Here is a 19,500-nt window from a genome sequence, read left to right as displayed (position 1 = left end):
TCTCCTCTCACCCATCAACTCACCAGCGATCTAAGTAATCGCTGGTCATGTCTTCCCTGACCCAGACTCATTTGACTGAGCTGACATCCCCCAGCTTTTACAGAGCAAGCTCTAAGCAAACACAAGAGAAATAGCCTTCCTACTGGTCTTGCTGAATTTTCTCTGTTCGTTTCTCTAAACCATTATTCACACTGAAGACTGGGTGACATCTCCAGACTGTAAACCTAAGTTTATCAGCCTCATTGCCCAAAACTCACAGATGGTTTCCTATTCTCTTGACATAAAGTGAAAATTCCCTACCGTGGCCTCCCAGGTCCTGCGTCGTCTAGTCACCGTGCCTCCTCTTCATCCTCACCTGGAGCCTCCCTCCCCCTCAGCCTCTCTGGTCCAGCTACCCTGGCCTTCTTTCAGTCCCTCCCAATCACCACACTCCCTCCTGCCACTGGGTTTACCACAGGCTGTTCCATCTGCCTACACTGTGGATCCCTTGCCCTTTCACCTACTTCATTCCATCCTACTCGGCATCAAACATCACTTCCCCAGGGATGTCTCCCTCACCTCCCTGACTGACACCAACCTCATAGCCTCCCCCTTGCACGGTACTGTCACAGGGGTGACTTCTTTTGCGATTACGTGATTAATATCAGTCTTGACCACTAAGCTCTCTGGGATCAAAGTCCATGGCTGAGTTTTCTCACTGTTGTGTCCCCAGTACCTTGTACGGTGTCTGGCCCACAGCAGACACTCAAATATTTGTTGACTATGGCATGACTGGTTTAATGTCTGCCTGCAAATAACACTAGGGAAAGGCTCTTCTACAAGGGCCACTGTATAGTTGCCATGGAACGAATGACAATAGTAACAGTGGGCAAGTAACTGTCGCTTAAGAAGGGCCAACACACAACAGGAGAGCAGAGTATGTGTGGCTGTATGCGCAGTACCCAGGACCAAGCACTCCACTTGGAAGGGGAGCCCAACCCTTCTGCAGCCGCAACATCTACTTTAGCACCTAGGACAATGCCCAGAAGGTCAGTGGCGCTTGGCTGTCCTTTATCGAGTTTCATTTAAGCTTGCAGGTCTATTTCCAGAGCTCATGGCTACAACTTGGTAGCCAAAATGGTGCCAGTTTGGTGCCTGTTACCCACCTCAATCCCGCTTTCAACTGAGTTGGAAAATTAAAGAGAACAAATTTGCAGCTTTGATTGCAAACTGAAAAAGTGATACAATTAACACAAATGTCTTTGATTGCCTCTTGAAAAACATTTGTAAATCAAAATTGGTAATGCTTTTAAGGGTATGACATATTCTTTCAAATTATCCATGAGAGAGGGAAATTGTTTCGGACCATGCAAATGTGTGAATTTATGCCTAATAAATGAAAAATATTCTTCCTTACGTAATTCCCTTTAGGGGACCTGCTTTAGTTCAAAAAAGTTTTTGAACACTTGTCAGGTGCCAGCTTTTCTGCTGGGCCAGGGGTAGGAGTTATGGAGAATCTGCAGAACTCTTGCTGTCAAGGGCCTCACGCTCTGATGGAGGAGATCGTGGCAAAAGAAAGTAACACGAGCCATGTTGCAAGTGTACGTCGTGTAAAGTGTACGTAGGATAAAGTGCACATCCTTTGTCCTATGAAGGAGATAAGGGTGCAGAGTGTTTTTGTTTGTGTGTTTTGTTTTTTTGCGGTACGCGGGCCTCTCACCGCTGTGGCCCCTCCCGCCGCGGAGCACAGGCTCCGGACACGCAGGCCCAGCGGCCACGGCTCACGGGCCCAGCCGCTCCGCGGCACGCGGGACCCTCCCGGACCGGGACACGAACCCGCGTCCCCTGCATCGGCAGGCAGACTCTCGACCACTGCGCCACCAGGGAAGCCTGGTGCAGAGTTTTTTGAAAATTAGGAGTAGCTCATGGAGAAGGCCGTAAAAAGTACAAGATATCATAGAGTCCAGCTTCCTAACTTTACAAGTAAGAAAAATGAGGTCCCCAAAGGTCACGATCTCTTAACTAGTTAGTGCCAAAGCAGATCTCGAACCCAAAAGTTCCCTTTAAAGAGCTGTCAAAGATATGACCAAGTTCTACTGTTCTTACTGGCTTTCTCCAAACCACTCCAGCCACTGGGGGTTGAAATATCAAGCAAATGTTGTTTGCTTTTTTTTTTTTTTCTGTACACCGGCCTCTCACTGCTGTGGCCTCTCCCGTTGCGGAGCACAGGCTCCGGATGCGCAGGCTCAGCGGCCATGGCGCACAGGCTTAGTTGCTCCGCGGCATGTGGGATCTTCCCGGACTGGGACACGAATCCGCGTCCCCTGCATCGGCAGGCGGACTCTCAACCACTGCGCCACCAGGGAAGCCCTTGTCTGCTTTTTATAAGGGAGCAGCAAGGTCCATCTCCCTGCCTCCCATCTGGTCCCTTTCCACTCTCCTTCCCATATATCAGGTGGAATAACTTCCCCAAATGCAGATCTGATCATGCCACCCCTTTCCTTCCCACTACCCTTAGACTAACAACCTGGGTCCATCCTAAGGCTCACTCCAAGTGCTCTGGTCCTGACCCTTGACTGCAGCCTCCTCTTCCACCACTATCTCCTTCCCTCCCCATGTTCCAGCCATGCTGTTCTCCCTCTGGTTCTTCAATCTTGCCATGCTTTCTCCCGCTTCCGGGGCTCAGCACGCACTGTTCCCTGTGCTTGGAACACTCTTCCTCCTTCTTCACCTAATGATTCATTTGGTTGAGATAAAATACCATTACCCTGACCTGTAGACTGGGTTCGTCCTTCCCTGCCCTCTGTATGCGCTCTGCCATTGCTGTGTATTGAATCACGGGTTGAACATCTGCCTTCTGCGCTAGACTCTAAGCCCCAAGAGTGTGGGAACATCTCAGTCATTCACTGATGCGTCCCCACGCCCTAGCACAGTATGTAGATTCTTAGGTAGCCTAAGCTGCTGGAACAAATAACACTGCAAATCCTCAGTCTTTTACAGAACAAGAAGTTATTTTTTTCTTTTTCACGTGACAGTTCAGAGTCAGGGTTCCAGGTGGTGGCAGTCCTACTCCATGCCACCGTGTAGGGACACAGGCTGATGTGGCTTGTGGCTTCAAGATGTGGCTTGCAAAGTACTCCTGATAACTTCTGTGTTAATTGGCTAGAAACAGGAAAGGGCACGGGAAGAGGCTGCATAGAAGGCAACCACTTCTCTTCTGCTCCTTTTCCATTGGAGGGCATTTGGTCATATGGTCACAAAAGGCTGCACAAAAGGCTAGGATATGTGGGCCAGCCATTGCCGAGTATTGTACTTCTTTACCATGTGATAAGGGGAGAAAGGATTTTGAAAGACAGATGGCAGCTCCACCAGAACGCTCAGGGCAGAGTTACTGAAAATAAATTAATTTTTAAATCATTATATTGCTCTACTTTAGATGCTGATATCAATACCCAAACTCCCAGAATCATTATGTTTCTATCATTTTGTTGGCAGCATTTCAATATCCAAACAACCGGCTTTAATAAAAGGTAAGGCCTGGTGTGACAGAGATGTATGTGTTTCTTCTCTACCATGAGAGCATGCCAAGAGTTAAAAATAATAGGACACCAAAGAATGCCAACGATGTAAGAGAACTTGTAGATAAATCATCAAGCATTTATGATGTTCTTTTTATTCTTGTTTTTATTTTTTTATAAATTTATTTATTTTGGGCTGCATTGGGTCTTTGTTGCTGCGCGCGGGCTTTCTCTAGTTGTGGCGAGCGGGGGCTACTCTTCCTTGTGGTGTGCAGGCTTCTCATTGCGGTGGCTTCTCTTTGTTGTGGAGCATGGGCTCTAGGCATGCAGGCTTCAATAGTTGTGGCTTGCGAGCTGTAGAGAGCAGGCTCACTACTTGTGGCACACAGGCTTTGTTGCTCCACGGCATGTGGGATCTTCCCAGACCAGGGCTTGAACCCATGTCCCTTGCATTGGCAGGCAGATTCTTAACCACTGCGCCATCAGGGAAGTCCCTGATGTTCTTTTTAAACATTTGGGAATTGAGGTCCAGTGATAGGAATTAGCTCACCCAAATTTAAAGGCCCAGCTATAATAGGAGCATGGATCCCTGACTCCTAATTCAGTGTTCATCCCACCATGGCCAGTTGGCCCTCCATGGGCAGTATCCTCAGTGTGTCCAAGTCAGCATCTGACTCATAAACGTTCAGTGGTATTCAGGATGCAATCAGTCCCCAACTGCCTCTGTTGATTGATCAAGACATAGTGTAGCAAACTCCCAAGGTGTAAACATTTGCCGTCAGCATTCCATTTTATAGGTAAAATATTTTTAGAGCCAACAATGCTGTCATGGAAATAACAATATAAGAAAAAATATACTCATATACTGGGATCATTATCTTATTCCAAAACATGTGGCTTCCTTATAGAGTAACAAGCACAGCTGGATTCTATTATATTGCAGTTATTTTTCCTCCTAGATGGCTGGTCTATGTCTCCAGAGGAGATGCTTTATATTTCTATTGAAATAAATCTTCATCTTGGTGAGAATATTATTGTTACACTATCACAACACAAGAGACCTATGATTTCTGTTGCATAACTTCAGGCACTTTTGATAATGTCAATGACAAAATATCATGTCCATGACATGATAAATACCCATGACATTTCTCATAACAGCCTCCTCTGAGAGGCTGAGGGGGGAGTGTAACTCTATCGTCCACACTGCCCACCAATACACACACACACACACACACACACACACACACACATCATTCCTGGCACCAGACTCCTTACAGTAGACAACTGGGCCACATTATTCCCATGCCTTAAGAAAACACAGGATAAATATGGCTCATCTTGCCAGAATGTATTTTATTCAATGGTAATTTTAAGTGTTATTCCCTGAAATCAAGCAGGGCTAGATCATGGAATAGAAGTCAGTACCAACCCACATTTTCACTTCTGGCTGTTTGGGCTTATGCCCTTGATCTCTTGGGGGAGGTGGATAGAAATGGGTGTTGAATACATATTTGCCTGTCGCATCCAAAGTAGTTTTATCGTGGAAAAGTTTGAAAAGTGCTAGAGTATTGGGGAAACTATCGATCTAGCAAGAAAATAGAAGAGATCTAATTTTTAGTTCTGCCATGTACGACTGATGCATACTGGGAAAAACCACGTTTCTCCTGTAGGTCTTCATTTCTTTGTTTGAAAAAATAACTAATATTAAGAAAAGTTCTAAAATGAGGTGATTCTGACACTTTGCTGTACTGAGGTTTGTGTTTCTACTACACTAAAGTGTTAGGAACTCACTAGATGAAGTGTTTCACATTTTAGGTTCCACTTTCCAGGGCAAGTGAGGAGAAAGAGGCAAGGATTGTTCTCAAGTTCAAGTCAGCTCAGTTCAGCACATGTCTATGCTAAGGCCTACGACACGCCAGGGCCTGGGAATGAATGCAATGATAAATAAGATGCAGTGACTGCCCTCAGGGAACATACAGTCTAGAGCTGCACTGTCCAATATGGTAGCCACTAGCCACCTGTGGATATGGAACACTTAAAATGTGGCTAATTTGAATCCAGTTGTGCTGCAAGTTTAAAATATATGACAGATTTAAGAGACTTAGTAGAAAGAAGTGTAACGTATCTGAGTAATTTGTTCATGTTGATGACATGCTGAAATGATATTTTGATAAATCGGGTTAAATAATATATTTCTAAAATAATTTTATCTGAATCATTTTACTTTTTTAATGTGGCTACTTAGAAAAAAATTCATTATAATTCGGGCTCATATTACATTTCTTTTGGACAGCACTGATCTAGAAGGTAATTGAGACAGATAAACAGTGTTTCAGTCTGAAGGTTATGACAAGCTTATGTTTAGGGAAGTAGAAAAGCACAAAGGAGGGGCAGGTAGCCCTATCCCAGGGTTTGGGAAAGAATCCTGCAGGATACACTGCCTGCAAAACGAGATCTAGAGGTATCATGCATCACGGTGAGGAAACAGACTGTGTGACCTTAAGCAAGCTACTTAACCTCTCTGTGCTTCAGTTTCCTCATCTATAAAGTGGAGATGATACTGGAACCCACCTCGGAGGACTGATGTAAGAATTAAATGAGTCAAATCATATACACCCCATAAAGAAGTGGCTGGCATACAGAGCATGGGCTCCATAATCGTCCATCACAATGCAAGCTCCAGAAACCAAGGAGTTGTTCTCTTAATATTGCTCGCTTAATATTGCTCTGTCCCCAGAACTAGGACAAGGCCCGGCAATAAGTACTTGCTGGGAGGACAGAGTGTGTAAGGAACTGCAGACAGTTTAGTATTATTAAAGCATAAAAAGCGAGGTGGGAGCTAGCAGGAAATGTAGACGTGATGTGCCTGGAATAACACCCCCCACCCGCCTTCCAAAGGCAAGAGAGGCAATAAAAGACCCAAAAAGAAACATCAATCCTTTGCATTTTTAATGGCGCTTCGCTCTTTACAATATGCTTTCACATATTCGCCCACAGCTCTGTGAGGCAGGCAGGGCAGGAATTAGGAGGCAACACACTGAGTTTATTAAGGGAAGAACCCAACCATAAAAAGAGGAAACCAAACAACGCCTCACAAAGTCTCATCAGTATTGGTAGGATAAGCGGAGTTCGTTTTTATCTTTTATTTTCAATTTTTTTCTAGTTCGGTTTTTACCACGAGCATATGTTATTTTACAGTCAGGGAAAATGCATGCTGTGTTAAAATGAATGGAGGAGAAGGAAGAGAAGTGGGCTAGTCCAGATGGAGTCCCCATTTAGAGAGCCGTCAGACCTGAACTTCATCAGAGGACTGGGGAACGTCTGGTTCCGCAGCCTCCATGGAGATGCCCTTAGAAGGAGTTATTCCAAAGTGGCAGATCTTTCTGTGGCCTTTGAAGGCAGACAGACTTTCGAATCTTTCCTCTGCCACCCGGGAGCAATGTGACCTTAAGATTCTTAATCTCTCCATGTGTCAGTTTCCAATACGTAAAATAGAGACACGAATAGTACCTACCCTTCTGGGTTTATGAAGCATTAAATAAGCTTATGTTTGAAAGGCATCTGGCACATAGTAAGCAAGAAAGGTGTCTAGGGCTTCCCTGGTGGCACAGTGGTTGAGAGTCCGCCTGTCGATGGAGGGGACACGGGTTCGTGCCCCAGTTCGGGAAGATCCCACATGCCGCGGAGCAGCTGAGCCCGTGAGCCATGGTCGCTGAGCCTGCGAGTCCAGAGCCTGTGCTCCGCAACGGGAGAGGCCACAACAGTGAGAGGCCCGCGTACCGCAAAAAAAAAAAAAAAAAAGAAAGAAAGGTGTCCATCATTACTTGCAAGCTCACTCACAGCTTGGAAGCTCACCCGTTCCTTTCCAGAAGGGCACAGCCAGGAGAGGAAGAGGTTACTGTTCCCCATGAGAAGTCTCAGACCCAGCAAAACAACCCATACTAAAGCCCTGTCTAGTTATTCTGGGTTATGAATAAATAAATCAACTGGTAAAAGTTACAGAACGAACATTTACCTCCGAAGGAATTAAGGTGTTTCTTCTAAGCACTTTGCTTCTTAAAAGCAAGACTATTTATAAACAGAGTTTATTCTTTAGCCGCTTAAATGCCAAGTTACCGCCATACAGCTCCTCACCACCTCAACCCCACCTTCCAGGGAAGGGAGACATGAGCTAAAAGAAATATGCCATCTCCTTGTTTTTGATGAGCAGGAAAATCTTGAGTAATTGAGGAAAAAAATCCCAATTTTACTTTTTAAATTTATTTATTTTTGGCTGCGTTGGGTCTTCATTGCTGCGCGCAGGCTTTCTCTAGTTGTGGTGAGCGGGGGCTACTCTTCGTTGCGGTGTACGGGCTTCTCACTGCAGTGGCCTCTCCTGTTGCGGAGCACGGGCTCTAGGTGCGAGGGCTTCAGTAGTTGTGGTGCATGGGCTTCAGTAGTTGTGGCACGCAGGCTCTAGAGCACAGGCTCAGTAGTTGTGGCACACGGGCTTCTCACTGCAGTGGCCCCCCCTGTTGTGGAGCACGGGCTCTAGGCGTGCGGGCTTCAGTAGTTGTGGCTTGCAGCCTCAGTAGTTGTGACGCACGGGCTCAGTTGCTCCACAGCATGTGGGATCTTCCTGGACCAGGGCTCGAACTCATGTCCCCTGCACTGGCAGGCGGACTTCCAACCACTGTGCCACCAGGGAAGCCAAAAAATCCCAATTTTAAATGTGGGTTTCAGGATGTGGCAGAAGTGAAGGGAAGAGGTGGATAAGGATAGGAGGGAAAAGAGCTAAAAATTGAATGCAAAGAAGCAGGGAACTTTCTGAGTCTGGGATAGTAGTCTAGATGGAGAGCCAGCCACTGGACTAGCAGACAGAAGCCACAGGTCAGGATGGGACTGAGGATCAGAAACCAAAGAGGAAATCAAGGAGTAAGAAGCTAAGGGCACGGATTCTGCAGACGTTGGTTCGACAGATTCGTGAAGCACCTCCTAGATCCTAGGCACTGTTCTGAGTGCTGAAGTTTACACAGAAGAGAAGACAGGCAAAACATTCCTGTCTTCTTAAGGCTTATGTTTTCAACATGGATTCATATTCAAGCTCTGCCACTTATTAATGTGTCCTCAGCAAGATCCTATCCTTTCTTCATCTATACGATGGTATAATCATGGAGAGACATACAGTGTTCATGGGTTGGAAGAGTCAACATAGTAGATATCAGTTCTCCCCAAGTTGCTCTCTAAGTTTAATGAAATATAACAACATTCAAGTTGTTTTAAAAAAAACCAGACAAACTTATTCTCAACTTTATGTGGGAAGGGGACTAAAATAGTCAAAACTGTAAACATCTCAAATGTCCTTTGTTGGTGAATGTGGTACATACATATCATGGAATACTACTCAATGAAAAGGAAAATACCATCACTACATGCAACAACTTGGATAAAATGCAAGGGAGGGGCTTCCCTGGTGGCGAAATAGTTAAGAATCCGCCTGCCAGTGCAGGGGACATGGGTTCGAGCCCTGGTCCAGGAAGATCCCACGTGCCGTGGAGCAACAAAGCCTGTGTGCCACAACTTCTGAGCCTGTGTGGCCAAACTACTGAAGCCTGTGCGCCTAGAGCCCGTGCTCCACAGCAAGAGAAGCCACGACAATGAGAAGCCTGCCCACTGCAACAAAGAGTAGCTCTGCTCGCTGCAACTAGAGAAAACCTGCTCGCAGCAACGGAGACCCAACGCAGTCAAAAATCAAATAAATAAATTTATTTTTTTAAAAAACGCAAGGGAATCACAACATTGTAAAGCAACTATACCCCAATAAAAAAATAAAAACAGAAAAAAAAACTCAAAGGAATGATGCTGAGTTTAAAAAGCCATTCTCAGAGAACTTCTGTATGATTCCATTCACAGAACATGTGTTGTTTCATAACATGAAGATGGAGAACAGATCAGTGATTGCCAGGGGTTAGGAATGGGGGAGGGGGCAGGTAGAAAGATTGGCTGTTACTATAAAGGGTTACTATGAGAGAATCTTATGTTGGTGGTACAGTTCTGTATATTGATTGTGGTGATAGTTACACAAAGGTACACATTTGGTAATATTGCCTAGAACTACACACACACACGCACACAGAGGATGAGGGCATATGTAACTGGTAAAATCTGAACAAACTGTGGATTGTATCAATGTCAGTTCCTTGCTTTGGATGTTGTACTGTAATTATGCAAGATGTTTCTTGGGGGAACAGGTGCGGGAGATTGTTTTTGCGTATTCATTGGCAATTTCCTGTAAATTTATAATCATATCAAAATAAAAAGGTTCAAAATGCAATAAAAATTTAAATGGTATAATAATCCCTATGGTGGTTATGAGAAGTAAATATACAATTTATTAAAGTATCTGGCACACAATAGATGCACAATAAATGGCAGCTCCAACTTCCTATCCCAACCAGATTGCTGCTTACACACATGTCCTTGACTTGCTCTAGCTTGGAGCAAATAAGTGGGTACTCTTGAGTGGGGGGCAAAAAAGAGTTATCCATTTGCGGGACCAGGAAGTCCGAATGCCTCAAGCTTCGGCCTAATTGTGGGTGAAATGACACGGGGGGATGGAGAGGACACACATTTCCTCATGCAAGAGAGAGAGAGGCCAACACATTGATTAGAATGCTTTGGCAGATGTTTATATACACCCTTTACCGTTTAGTCGGAGTCCTGTTCAGAGATACAGTAAAAACTGAGAAGGTCCACAGTTGTTTTCCCTTCATCCATTCCTCTTAACTCTTGTCATTCCATCTAACTTTTTTTAAAATTTTTATTTTATATTGGGGTATAGTTGATTAACCATGTTGTGTAGTGAACTTTAATTAAAAAAAAAAAAAAAACTAAATGCTTAAAATCTTTTAATGCCCTCTCTGTACATCTGATGGAAAATCCTGATTCCTTTCCAGAACCTAGGAGCCCTGGATGGTCTAGCCCCTGCCAGCCTTTCTAATGAAACACACTTTCAGCCTCTAGACTCCAGCCACAACTGTCTCCTTTCAGCTCCTCCAATGTGCCAGACTCCTGATCTGAGCCTTCACATATGCTGTTACCTGAGCCTGGAACACTCAAAACAACCCTAATCCCAGGCTGACCCACCCCACCCTTTAGATGGCAGGTCCTTCCCACCGTATTGGTCTTAGCTTAAATATTAATCTACTTATATAGTAGATGCCTCCAAGACAACCTATCTCAGTACTTTTCCTCTGAGACCTACTGTGTAATTTTCTGTTTCTTCTGTTTCTATACCTTCTTTGCCTCATACAAGTTGCAAATATGCATAATATATGTGTATATGGATAAATAAATAATTGTGAAATATGTATAAAACAAATATATGTATACACACACATCCTCTTGATTATTATTTATTACCCCACTAGATTGTAATATAGATGAGGACAGAGGCCACATCTGGCTCTGTCACTTCTATGTGCTGAACAGCTCAGAAAGTACCAGAAACACAGTAAGTGCTCGATACAAAAGTCGCAAATATCTGACTGATCATCTTTCTTTGAATCCATGATTGTTGCACTTTACCTGGGCAGAAAGCTGTTGGATTTTGTTTTCTCTTCTTCCTATTCATTCATTAAACAGCATTTACTGGCGCCTACTACATAGCAGGCATTTGTGCTGGTCACTGGGAATATAGTGATAAAAAAAGCTATGATCTCTGGCCTCATGGAGCTTGTATTCTAGTTAGAGAGAAAGATGATTAAACATGCAATAAGTGTAAAGCAGGAAAAGTTCTATAATAGGGGATGTATTGGGGACTGAGAGAACAGAGAGGATAAGATTTTTCTTCACTGTCCTTCGTGCACTTCTCAGAGTTCACTATGTGCTACCCACTGGAAGGGACTGAGCTAGTACCATCCTTTCAAGGAATTTAAATCAGAGAAACCAGCTAGATCACTGTGATTGAGGCCATGATTCAAAGAGATCCCTTGTCTATCATGATATCAAAGGACTTGTCCTGGATATCATTCTCCTTTATCACACTGGCATGTGGTGATGCTCTATCTGACACAGAATATAAACTCCACAAGAGCAGGACTTTGTCTTATTCAGTGAGGTATCCTTAATGCCAGGGACTGAGCCAAGCACACGGTAGATGCTCTATAAAGATTTGTTGAATAACTGAATGAAATTAACACGTCGGAAGACCAAGGCTTAGAGAGGTCAGGTGTTTTCCCAAGGTCACAGGGGAAGAGGGTGATAAATCTCATCCTAATTCTACTAATTCTAATTGCTACTGAGGGACTTTTGTTCTCCATGGTTTAAAGGTCAAGGATCAGACTTCCCCATGTCCCACTCCCAGATAGGTGGCAAAGAGCCCAAGGCCAGGATCACATTGACACAAACCTTCCATCCCTGTTCCCTAAGTTCCCCTGGAAGGTAGAGCCTCATGTCTGGGGAAGGGTCATTTCTAACCTAGGCTACACAGTTGTACATTTCTTCTTTCACAGCTCTACGCAATGGTTCAGATCTGGAAAAAGCCATCGCCACTGCCGCTATGATTTTCAGAAACTTTTCTGACCCTGATGGCAAACTTGGGAAAGCTACTGCCAAAAATCTACTGCAAACCCAATATAGGAATTTCACAGAGGTAAGAGAACTAATAGGTACCAAGAAACAGGGGGCCACGCCATAACGGCTGGCCCAAAGAGTCAACAACTCCAGCTCAAAGTTACCATTATGTTGCTTCATTCCACAAATGTTTATTGGACACCTACCCTACGCCAGGAAATGAGCTGTGCCCTGGGGTTAATGCAGTGAACAAGCTAACAATCCAGCAGAGTAGAGAGATGTGCTGAAAAAGTAATTAGAAATAGTCAGAGGACCGTGAAAGAGTAGAACGTGCAGTGACAGAATAAAACAGAGGGACCATCTTGGGCTTGGTGGTCAAAAAAGAGCTCCTGGGAAATTAAGGTATAGCTAAGATCTGAAGAAGGAGATCAAGAGTGAGCAGGGACCGGGGGCGGGGTGCGTGCAGGATGAGAATGATGGCATGCCCGGCAGAGGATTTGGCATAAAGCATGTCAAAGACCTATGAGGGCAAGTATTGGTGAGAAGAGGAAGGGAAGTAGGAAGCAGTGGAAGAGGAGGCCGGGGGGGGTGAAGAGAAGCCACTTCTTACAGAGGCATAGCGTGAGGGCAGGAGGAAGCCAGGGAAGTTTCTAAATCCGGGTCGAAGGAATTACACCAGCTGCAGTAGGAGATGAGACTGTGGTTGGGATGGGGAGTGAAACGAAGAAAAGAGGAACCGTGGGGAGGGAATCCAAACAGAAGATGTTGGTTTGGACTAAGGCACCAAATATGGGAGGCATCTGGAAGGTGGAATGAACGGGATCTGATAACCATGAGGGCTGAAGAGCAAGGGGGACAAATATGATACCTCAGTTCTGACCGTGGGAGGAAGTGGGCGGTGGTCCCGTTTCCAGAGAAGAGGAAGGCTGGAGAATAAGCAGATTTGAGGCAGGGAGGGAGGTGGGGGCAGGTGATGAGTTCTGTTAGCACGTGTCAAGTTTAAGATGTCCTTGAAACTGTCAAGTGGAGAAACTCGGACAGCAACAGGATATGTGAGCGGGAAGGTCAGAATAGAGATCTGTAACAGTGAGAGTGGGCAATGTGAAAATGGTTACTGAACAGAAGGAAGTGACCTAAATCATCTAGAGGCATCTTTCTCAAACCTCAGCCACCTGAATACCATCTTCAATATTTTTCCCATATCTGCCTATAGCCTGTATTATAATGTACCTAGAACTTGTTAAGAGAACGCTCTACTTAAAGGAAATTATTTTATAAGGAGCCTTGATCACCATTTTAAATGTAAATTCAGTGGGTAAAAGTGGAAGGTAGTAAAAAAATATAGATGACTGTTCATTCTTATTTAATATTTATTCTTGCATCACCTAAAGCTGTGTTACATTCTACCAGCAGTACATGTTCAAACTTTGGAAAATAGTAGCCTAGGGAAAATGCATAAGAAAAAAGGAGGACCTCACACAGAACCTAAACCACCAACATTTAATGGTAGATTGAGCAAGAAAAAACTTAAAAGTAAACAGTCTCTCAGGTTCTATGTGTATTCTGAGACGTTTAAAAGAGCAGTATTATAGTTCCTTTAAGATATAAATATATATGGTTTTAACATACCACAGTGATATAAGGTGCCACCCACTGGGGGAAGCTGGGTCAAGGGTACAACTTCCCGTGAATCTATGATTGTTTTAAAAGAGTGTGTGTGAAATCAGCTTTTTTTTTTAATTCCACAAGTGATTTTTTTTATAACCTGTTTCATAGAAACAGTGAATAGATTGGTGGTTGCCAGGAGCTAGGGGAAGGGGAAAGTGGCGTGGTATAGGTCAGAGGGTGCAAATTTCCAATTTTAAGAAGAATAAGTTCTGAGGCTCTAATGCACAGCATGGTGACTATAGTTAGTAATACGGTACTGCATGCTTGAAGGTCACTGAGGTAGATCTTGAGCATTCTCCCCACACACACGCACACACACACACACGTTAACTCTGTGAGGTGATGGATGTGTTAATTATCTTGATCTTGGTAATCACTCCACAATGCATGTGTATTAAACCATCACACTGTACACTTTAAATATATACAATTATATTTGTCAATTATTCCATAATAAAGTTAAAAAGGAGTGTGTGCAGCAAGATCTTTTTTGACCCACCTCCTAGAGAAATGGAAATAAAAATAAACAAATGGGACCTAATGAAACTTAAAAGCTTTTGCACAGCAAAGGAAACTATAAACAAGACAAAAAACAACCCTCAGAATGGGAGAAAATATTTGCAAATGTAGCAACTGACAAAGGATTAATCTCCAAAATTGATAAGCAGCTCATGCAGCTCAATATCAAAAAAACAAACAACCCAATCCAAAAATGGGCAGAAGACCTAAATAGACATTTCTCCAAAGAAGATATACAGATGGCCAACAAACACATGAAAGAATGCTCAACATCACTAATCATCAGAGAAATGCACATCAAAACTACAGTGAGGGGGCTTCCCTGGTGGTGCAGTTGTTGAGAGTCTGCCTGCCGATGTAGGGGACACAGGCTCGTGCCCCGGTCCAGGAGGATCCCACATGCTGCGGAGTGGCTCGGCCCGTGAGCCTGCGCATCCGGAGCCTGTGCTCCGCAACGGGAGAGGCCACGACAGTGAGAGGCCCGCATACTGAAAAACAAACAAACAAACAAACAAAAACTACAATGAGGTATCACCTCACACCAGTCAGAATGGCCATCATCAAAAAATCTACAAACAGGGCTTCCCTGGTGGCGCAGTGGTTGAGAGTCCGCCTGCCGATGCAAGGCACATGGGTTCGTGCCCCGGTCCGGGAAGATCCCACATGCCGCGGAGCAGCTGGGCCTGTGAGCCATGGCCGCTGAGCCTGCGCATCCGGAGCCTGTGCTCTGCAACAGAAGAGGCCACAACAGTGAGAGGCCCGAGTACCGCAAAAAAAAAAAAAAAAGAAAATCTACAAACAATAAATGCTGGAGAGGGTGTGGAGAAAAGGGAACCCTCTTGCACTGTTGGTGGGAATGTAAATTGATACTGCCACTATAGAAAACAGTATGGTGGTTCCTTAAAAAACTAAAAATAGAACTACCATATGACCCAGCAATCCCTCTACTGGGCGTATACCCTGAGAAAACCATAATTCAAAAAGAGTCATGTACCACAATGTTCATTGCAGCACTATTTACAATAGCCAGGACATGGAGGCAACTTAAGTGTCCATCGACAGATGAATGGATAAAGAAGATGTGGCACATGTATACAATGGAATATTACTCAGCCATAAAAAGAAATGAAATTGAATTATTTGTAGTGAGGTGGATGGACCTAGAGACTGTCATACAGAGTGAAGTAAGTCAGAAGGAGAAAAATAAATACCGTATGCTAACACATACATATGGAATCTTAAAAAAAAAAAAAGGTTCTGAAGAACATAGGGGCAGGAGAGGAATAAAGACGCAGACATAGAGAATGGGCTTGAGGACATGGGTGGGGGAAGGGTAAGCTACAACAAAGTGAGAGAGTGGCATGGACTTATATACACTACCAAATGTAAAATAGACAGCTAGTGGGAAGCAGTCACATAGCACAGGGAGATCAGCTCGGTGCTTTGTGACCACCTAGAGGGGTGGGATAGGGAGGGTGGAGGGAGACGCAAGAGGGAGGAGATATGGGGATATATGTATATGTATAGCTGATTCACTTCGTTATACAGCAGAAACTAACACACCATTGTAAAGCAATTATACTCCAATAAAGATGTTTAAAATTAATTAATTAAAATAAATTTTTTAAAAAGGAGTGTGTGCCTGGGTGTGTGTGTCTGTGAGTGTGAAAGAGAGAGAGAGAGAAAGAGACAGAGTACTACAGTGTGAGACACAGAAAAATAACTGGAAAGAAATGTTAATAATAGTAAGCTATCTTTGGGTAGTGGGGTAAAGGGTTATTTTTACATGCTCCTGTTTTTTCTAAATGTCCAATATTAAACACATATCATTTTTGAAATAATTTTTTTAAGAAAAGCTATTTTTTCAGCCAGAAACATCAGGCAGAATTAGACAAGAGATCCAAAGTTCTGGGGAGTCTTTACAGAGAGGGTGGGAGAACAAATCCTACATTACCGGCTTACATCAGAGGCCGAAAGAAATGACAGATACTAGAGAGAAAAAGAATGCTGCGTGTAGCTGGCAAAACCTCAGTGAGCTTTTAACAAGTATGAAAATGAGGACCTAGTAGACGGATCATCCTGATGTGATTCGCCATCCCTCTGAGAACATCAGAGGAAAAGAATTAAAACCGAAGTCACCAGAAAAGACACCTTCAGCCTCGTGTCCCTCAGTGTAGGCAAAACCGGGAAAGGCAGCCGTTCTGGGATCTCTAGCAGCCGACTCAGCCAGACCACGGTGCAATCCCGCCCTCTCCTCCAGATGAGAGCAGAGACTGATTTCAGGGGACTTGAGGGGACTGCTCATCCCTGGCATCCTCAGTCTCAGTGGTGATAACTTCCCTCCGCTGAGCAGACATGTAGCGTCATGTCAGAATGCTGTCTTGGGGGACTTCCCTGGTGGTCCAGTGGGTAAGACTCCATGATCCCAATGCAGGGGGCCCGGGTTCCATCCCTGATCGGGGAACTAGATCCCGCATGCGTGCTACAACTAAGTCTGCATGCCACAACTAACAAGCCCTCCTGCCACAACTAAGAGCCGGTGCAACAAAAATAAATTTAATTAATTAGTTAGTTAAAAAAGAATGCTGTCTTGGACCAACCACCCAGCTCCGCCCCGTGAGAGTCCCTCAGGCAGGTACAGCATAAGAGTCTCCATCGCTAACTGGGCTTTCTCCTAAATCCTCACACAGGGTTCTCTGGTAAACTGAGCCAGACCTTCTGGCTGAGGCCTGGGTCTGAAAGGAATATGTCCTTTCTCATAAGCCTAAACATAATTTGGGGTATCTGACTTAGCCCTCTATAGCCAGTCAGAGATAGTAAAACTGAGCACCTAAAAGCACTGCTAAGAAGATAAAAAGCAAGATGGTGGGTCAGGCCCCAAGAAGTCTGGACCTCCTCCAGCTCCGTGGTCTTAAAATATGCAGCAAAAAGAGGAGGAAGACCTCCAGCCATCTCTGACCTTTGAGCAAACAGAGTGCTTTACTCTAGTAAAGGGCTTCTCTCTCTGTCTTATCTCCAGCTCTTCCTGGAGGGAGACAGACACAGGTCCTTTCACCCTCACTGATAGGTGTGACCTCTTGAGGAACAGCCTAGAGAAACATGAAAGGTCTAAGCCTGTAAGAGGAATGTATCATCACTCCTAAAGGGCCTTAGTCATTGCTGTGATGGTTTTTTTTGCAGCCAGCACATGGATGAGTGTTTGGGGTTAAACTAAATGCAGTGAATCAAATGACCTTAACGTTTCTGATGCACTTGGGAAGATATTTCATGAGCTGTGGCTGGAACTGAAAATCCCCTCCATTTAGGTGTTTTCACATGTTTTCCCTCACTCTGTTGCTGATGACTATGAACTTGGGTTTGATTCATGATCAAACTTAGGGCTGAACAATATTCCAAAGCACATATTTTCTTTTAGCATATTTTATTCCATATTTCTGGATAATCTTATGCTCAGTGCAGCACATAGTGGATACCTCCAATAACAAAGGGATTGTACTCTGAAACCATAACAGTATCTGTACCTGTAGAGAAGTAGGGTAGCAGTTGAGTGTGGGTTCTGGAATCGGGTAGCCAATGAGCTGAATCCTGGTTCCGCACTCACAGCTGCCTAGCTTGGGGCAAATCACTTCATTCTCACTGAGTCTCTGGCATTGCCTCTGTAGGGTGGGAAAATAATAGTTCATATTCAATAAGGTCACTGTGAGCACTTAGTGAGATAACCCATGAAAAGATTTAATACAGTGCTCAACTAGTAGCACTGGTAGCAACTTGACCTGTTGTTAATAACATGTTTACTATTGCATATTATCTGTAAAACCGAGGTGGCATGATGAATTCGGTTTTTTTGCTTTTTCTTCTTTATTCTTACGGGACAAGAAACCAAACCAAGATGCAGAGACCTCCTTTCTGAACTCGACGAACATACAGAAAATAAGCTGGATTTTGAGGATTTCATGATCTTACTGTTAAGCATCACGGTAATGTCAGATTTGCTACAAAATATATGGAGTGTAAAAATTATGCAATAGGGCTTCCCTGGTGGCGCAGTGATTGGGAGTCCGCCTGCCATGCAGGGGACACGGGTTCGTGCCCCGGTCTGGGAGGATCCCGCATGCCGCGGAGGGGCTGGGCCCATGAGCCATGGCCGCTGGGCCTGCGCAGAGCCTGTGCTCTGCAACGGGAGAGGCCACAACAGTGAGAGGCCCGCATACCGCAAAAAAAAAAAAAAAAATTATGCAACAAACAGCTTTAAATATATAGTTAGACAAATTAATGGCAAAAGACAGTATTAAATTATTGAAATTTTTTTCATTTTATTTTTAATTAATTGAAGGTACTGATCATGCACCTGGGGTAGCCTAGGATGGTTCTGATTGCTAATGTTCAGACCCAGTGTAACTAAAAAGTCTATGCCTACTCTTCAAAAATGTTTAAATAATATAGTCTCTGGTGCTTTACGATATGATAGATTTGATACCACTGAATATTGCATTGCTTTTGCTGTATCAGTAGTGTCTTAGAGCACTTTCCTTATAATCATTGAGTCCCTCATTCATTCACTCATTAAACAATGTGTGTTGAACCTCTACTTGATGGTATTGCTGAGGATACAGTAATTAACCAGCCAGTCTCTGCCTTCAGACATGCCTGCAGAAGTCCAGCAGTAGAGATAGGCTATGAACAATTCATCAATCAATTGCATATGCAGTATAATTATAATTGTGATAAGGGCTACAGGATGCTAAAAGAGCTGTTATCACCAGACCTGGGATCAAAGTCAGATAAGCTCTACTGACATTCTGCAAAAGGCAAAACTATGGGGGGCGGGGTAGAGCGGTGCTTGCCACGGCTGCGGTTGGGAAACGGAGTTGTCCACAAATAGGCACAAAGGAACTTTTAGGGGGGATGGGAATGTTCTATAGCTTGACTGCGGTGATGGTTACATGACTGCACACGTTTGTCAAACTCTTAGAACTGCACACTAAAAAGGGTGAATTTTACTGTATGTGAATTCTACCTAAGTAAATATGACTTAAATCCCCCAAATCCCAATATTTTTGTAATTTCTGGCCATGATTTAACCAACGACTCCTTGAGAATATGATCTAAAGGTGGGCATGTCTTAAAGACACACAGCCCCTATGGCTATACCTATGTTCCTGAGTTTAAATTATACACACACACCCATCAATGCCTGAATCTTTGAGATAGACTTGCACAAAGACTTTTACTCATTATAATATTATTGTAGCTTCCTGAG

At 44.0% G+C, this 19,500-nt stretch overlaps 1 protein-coding gene across 2 annotated transcripts; it reads left to right on the top strand.

The window, feature by feature from the left end:
• The first annotated feature begins 918 nt into the window (after positions 1 to 918).
• SNTN (sentan, cilia apical structure protein) lies at positions 919 to 18,268 on the top strand. 2 transcript variants are annotated; one of them, XM_030867627.1, is made up of 5 exons: positions 919 to 1,028; positions 3,475 to 3,509; positions 11,993 to 12,148; positions 17,099 to 17,156; positions 18,091 to 18,268. In XM_030867627.1, exons 1-5 carry the CDS (start codon positions 919 to 921, stop codon positions 18,266 to 18,268), a joined length of 537 nt encoding a protein of 178 aa, XP_030723487.1. The 2 variants fall into 2 exon arrangements, with proteins under 2 accessions (XP_030723487.1, XP_030723488.1); XM_030867628.1 differs by lacking the exon at positions 17,099 to 17,156 and having other exon boundaries at positions 11,993 to 12,131; positions 18,109 to 18,268.
• Positions 18,269 to 19,500: the final 1,232 nt, after the last annotated feature.

This window comes from Globicephala melas, chromosome 11 (genome assembly GCF_963455315.2).
Source record: "Globicephala melas chromosome 11, mGloMel1.2, whole genome shotgun sequence".
Taxonomy (NCBI): Eukaryota; Metazoa; Chordata; class Mammalia; order Artiodactyla; family Delphinidae; genus Globicephala; species Globicephala melas.
This window is presented reverse-complemented; position numbering and strand designations above follow the sequence as displayed.

What these genes read in the sequence shown, in the direction of transcription:
- SNTN (XM_030867627.1), top strand. Translation starts at nt 919, where the DNA reads ATGTGTGGCTGTATGCGCAGTACCCAGGACCAAGCACTCCACTTGGAA. An exon ending in AGAGGTAAGAGAACTAATAG is followed by an intron (nt 12,149 to 17,098) that starts GTACCAAGAAAC and finishes GAAGATAAAAAG; the next exon opens with CAAGATGGTGGGTCAGGCCC. An exon ending in TCCAGCTCCGTGGTCTTAAA is followed by an intron (nt 17,157 to 18,090) that starts ATATGCAGCAAA and finishes GTTTTTTTGCTT; the next exon opens with TTTCTTCTTTATTCTTACGG.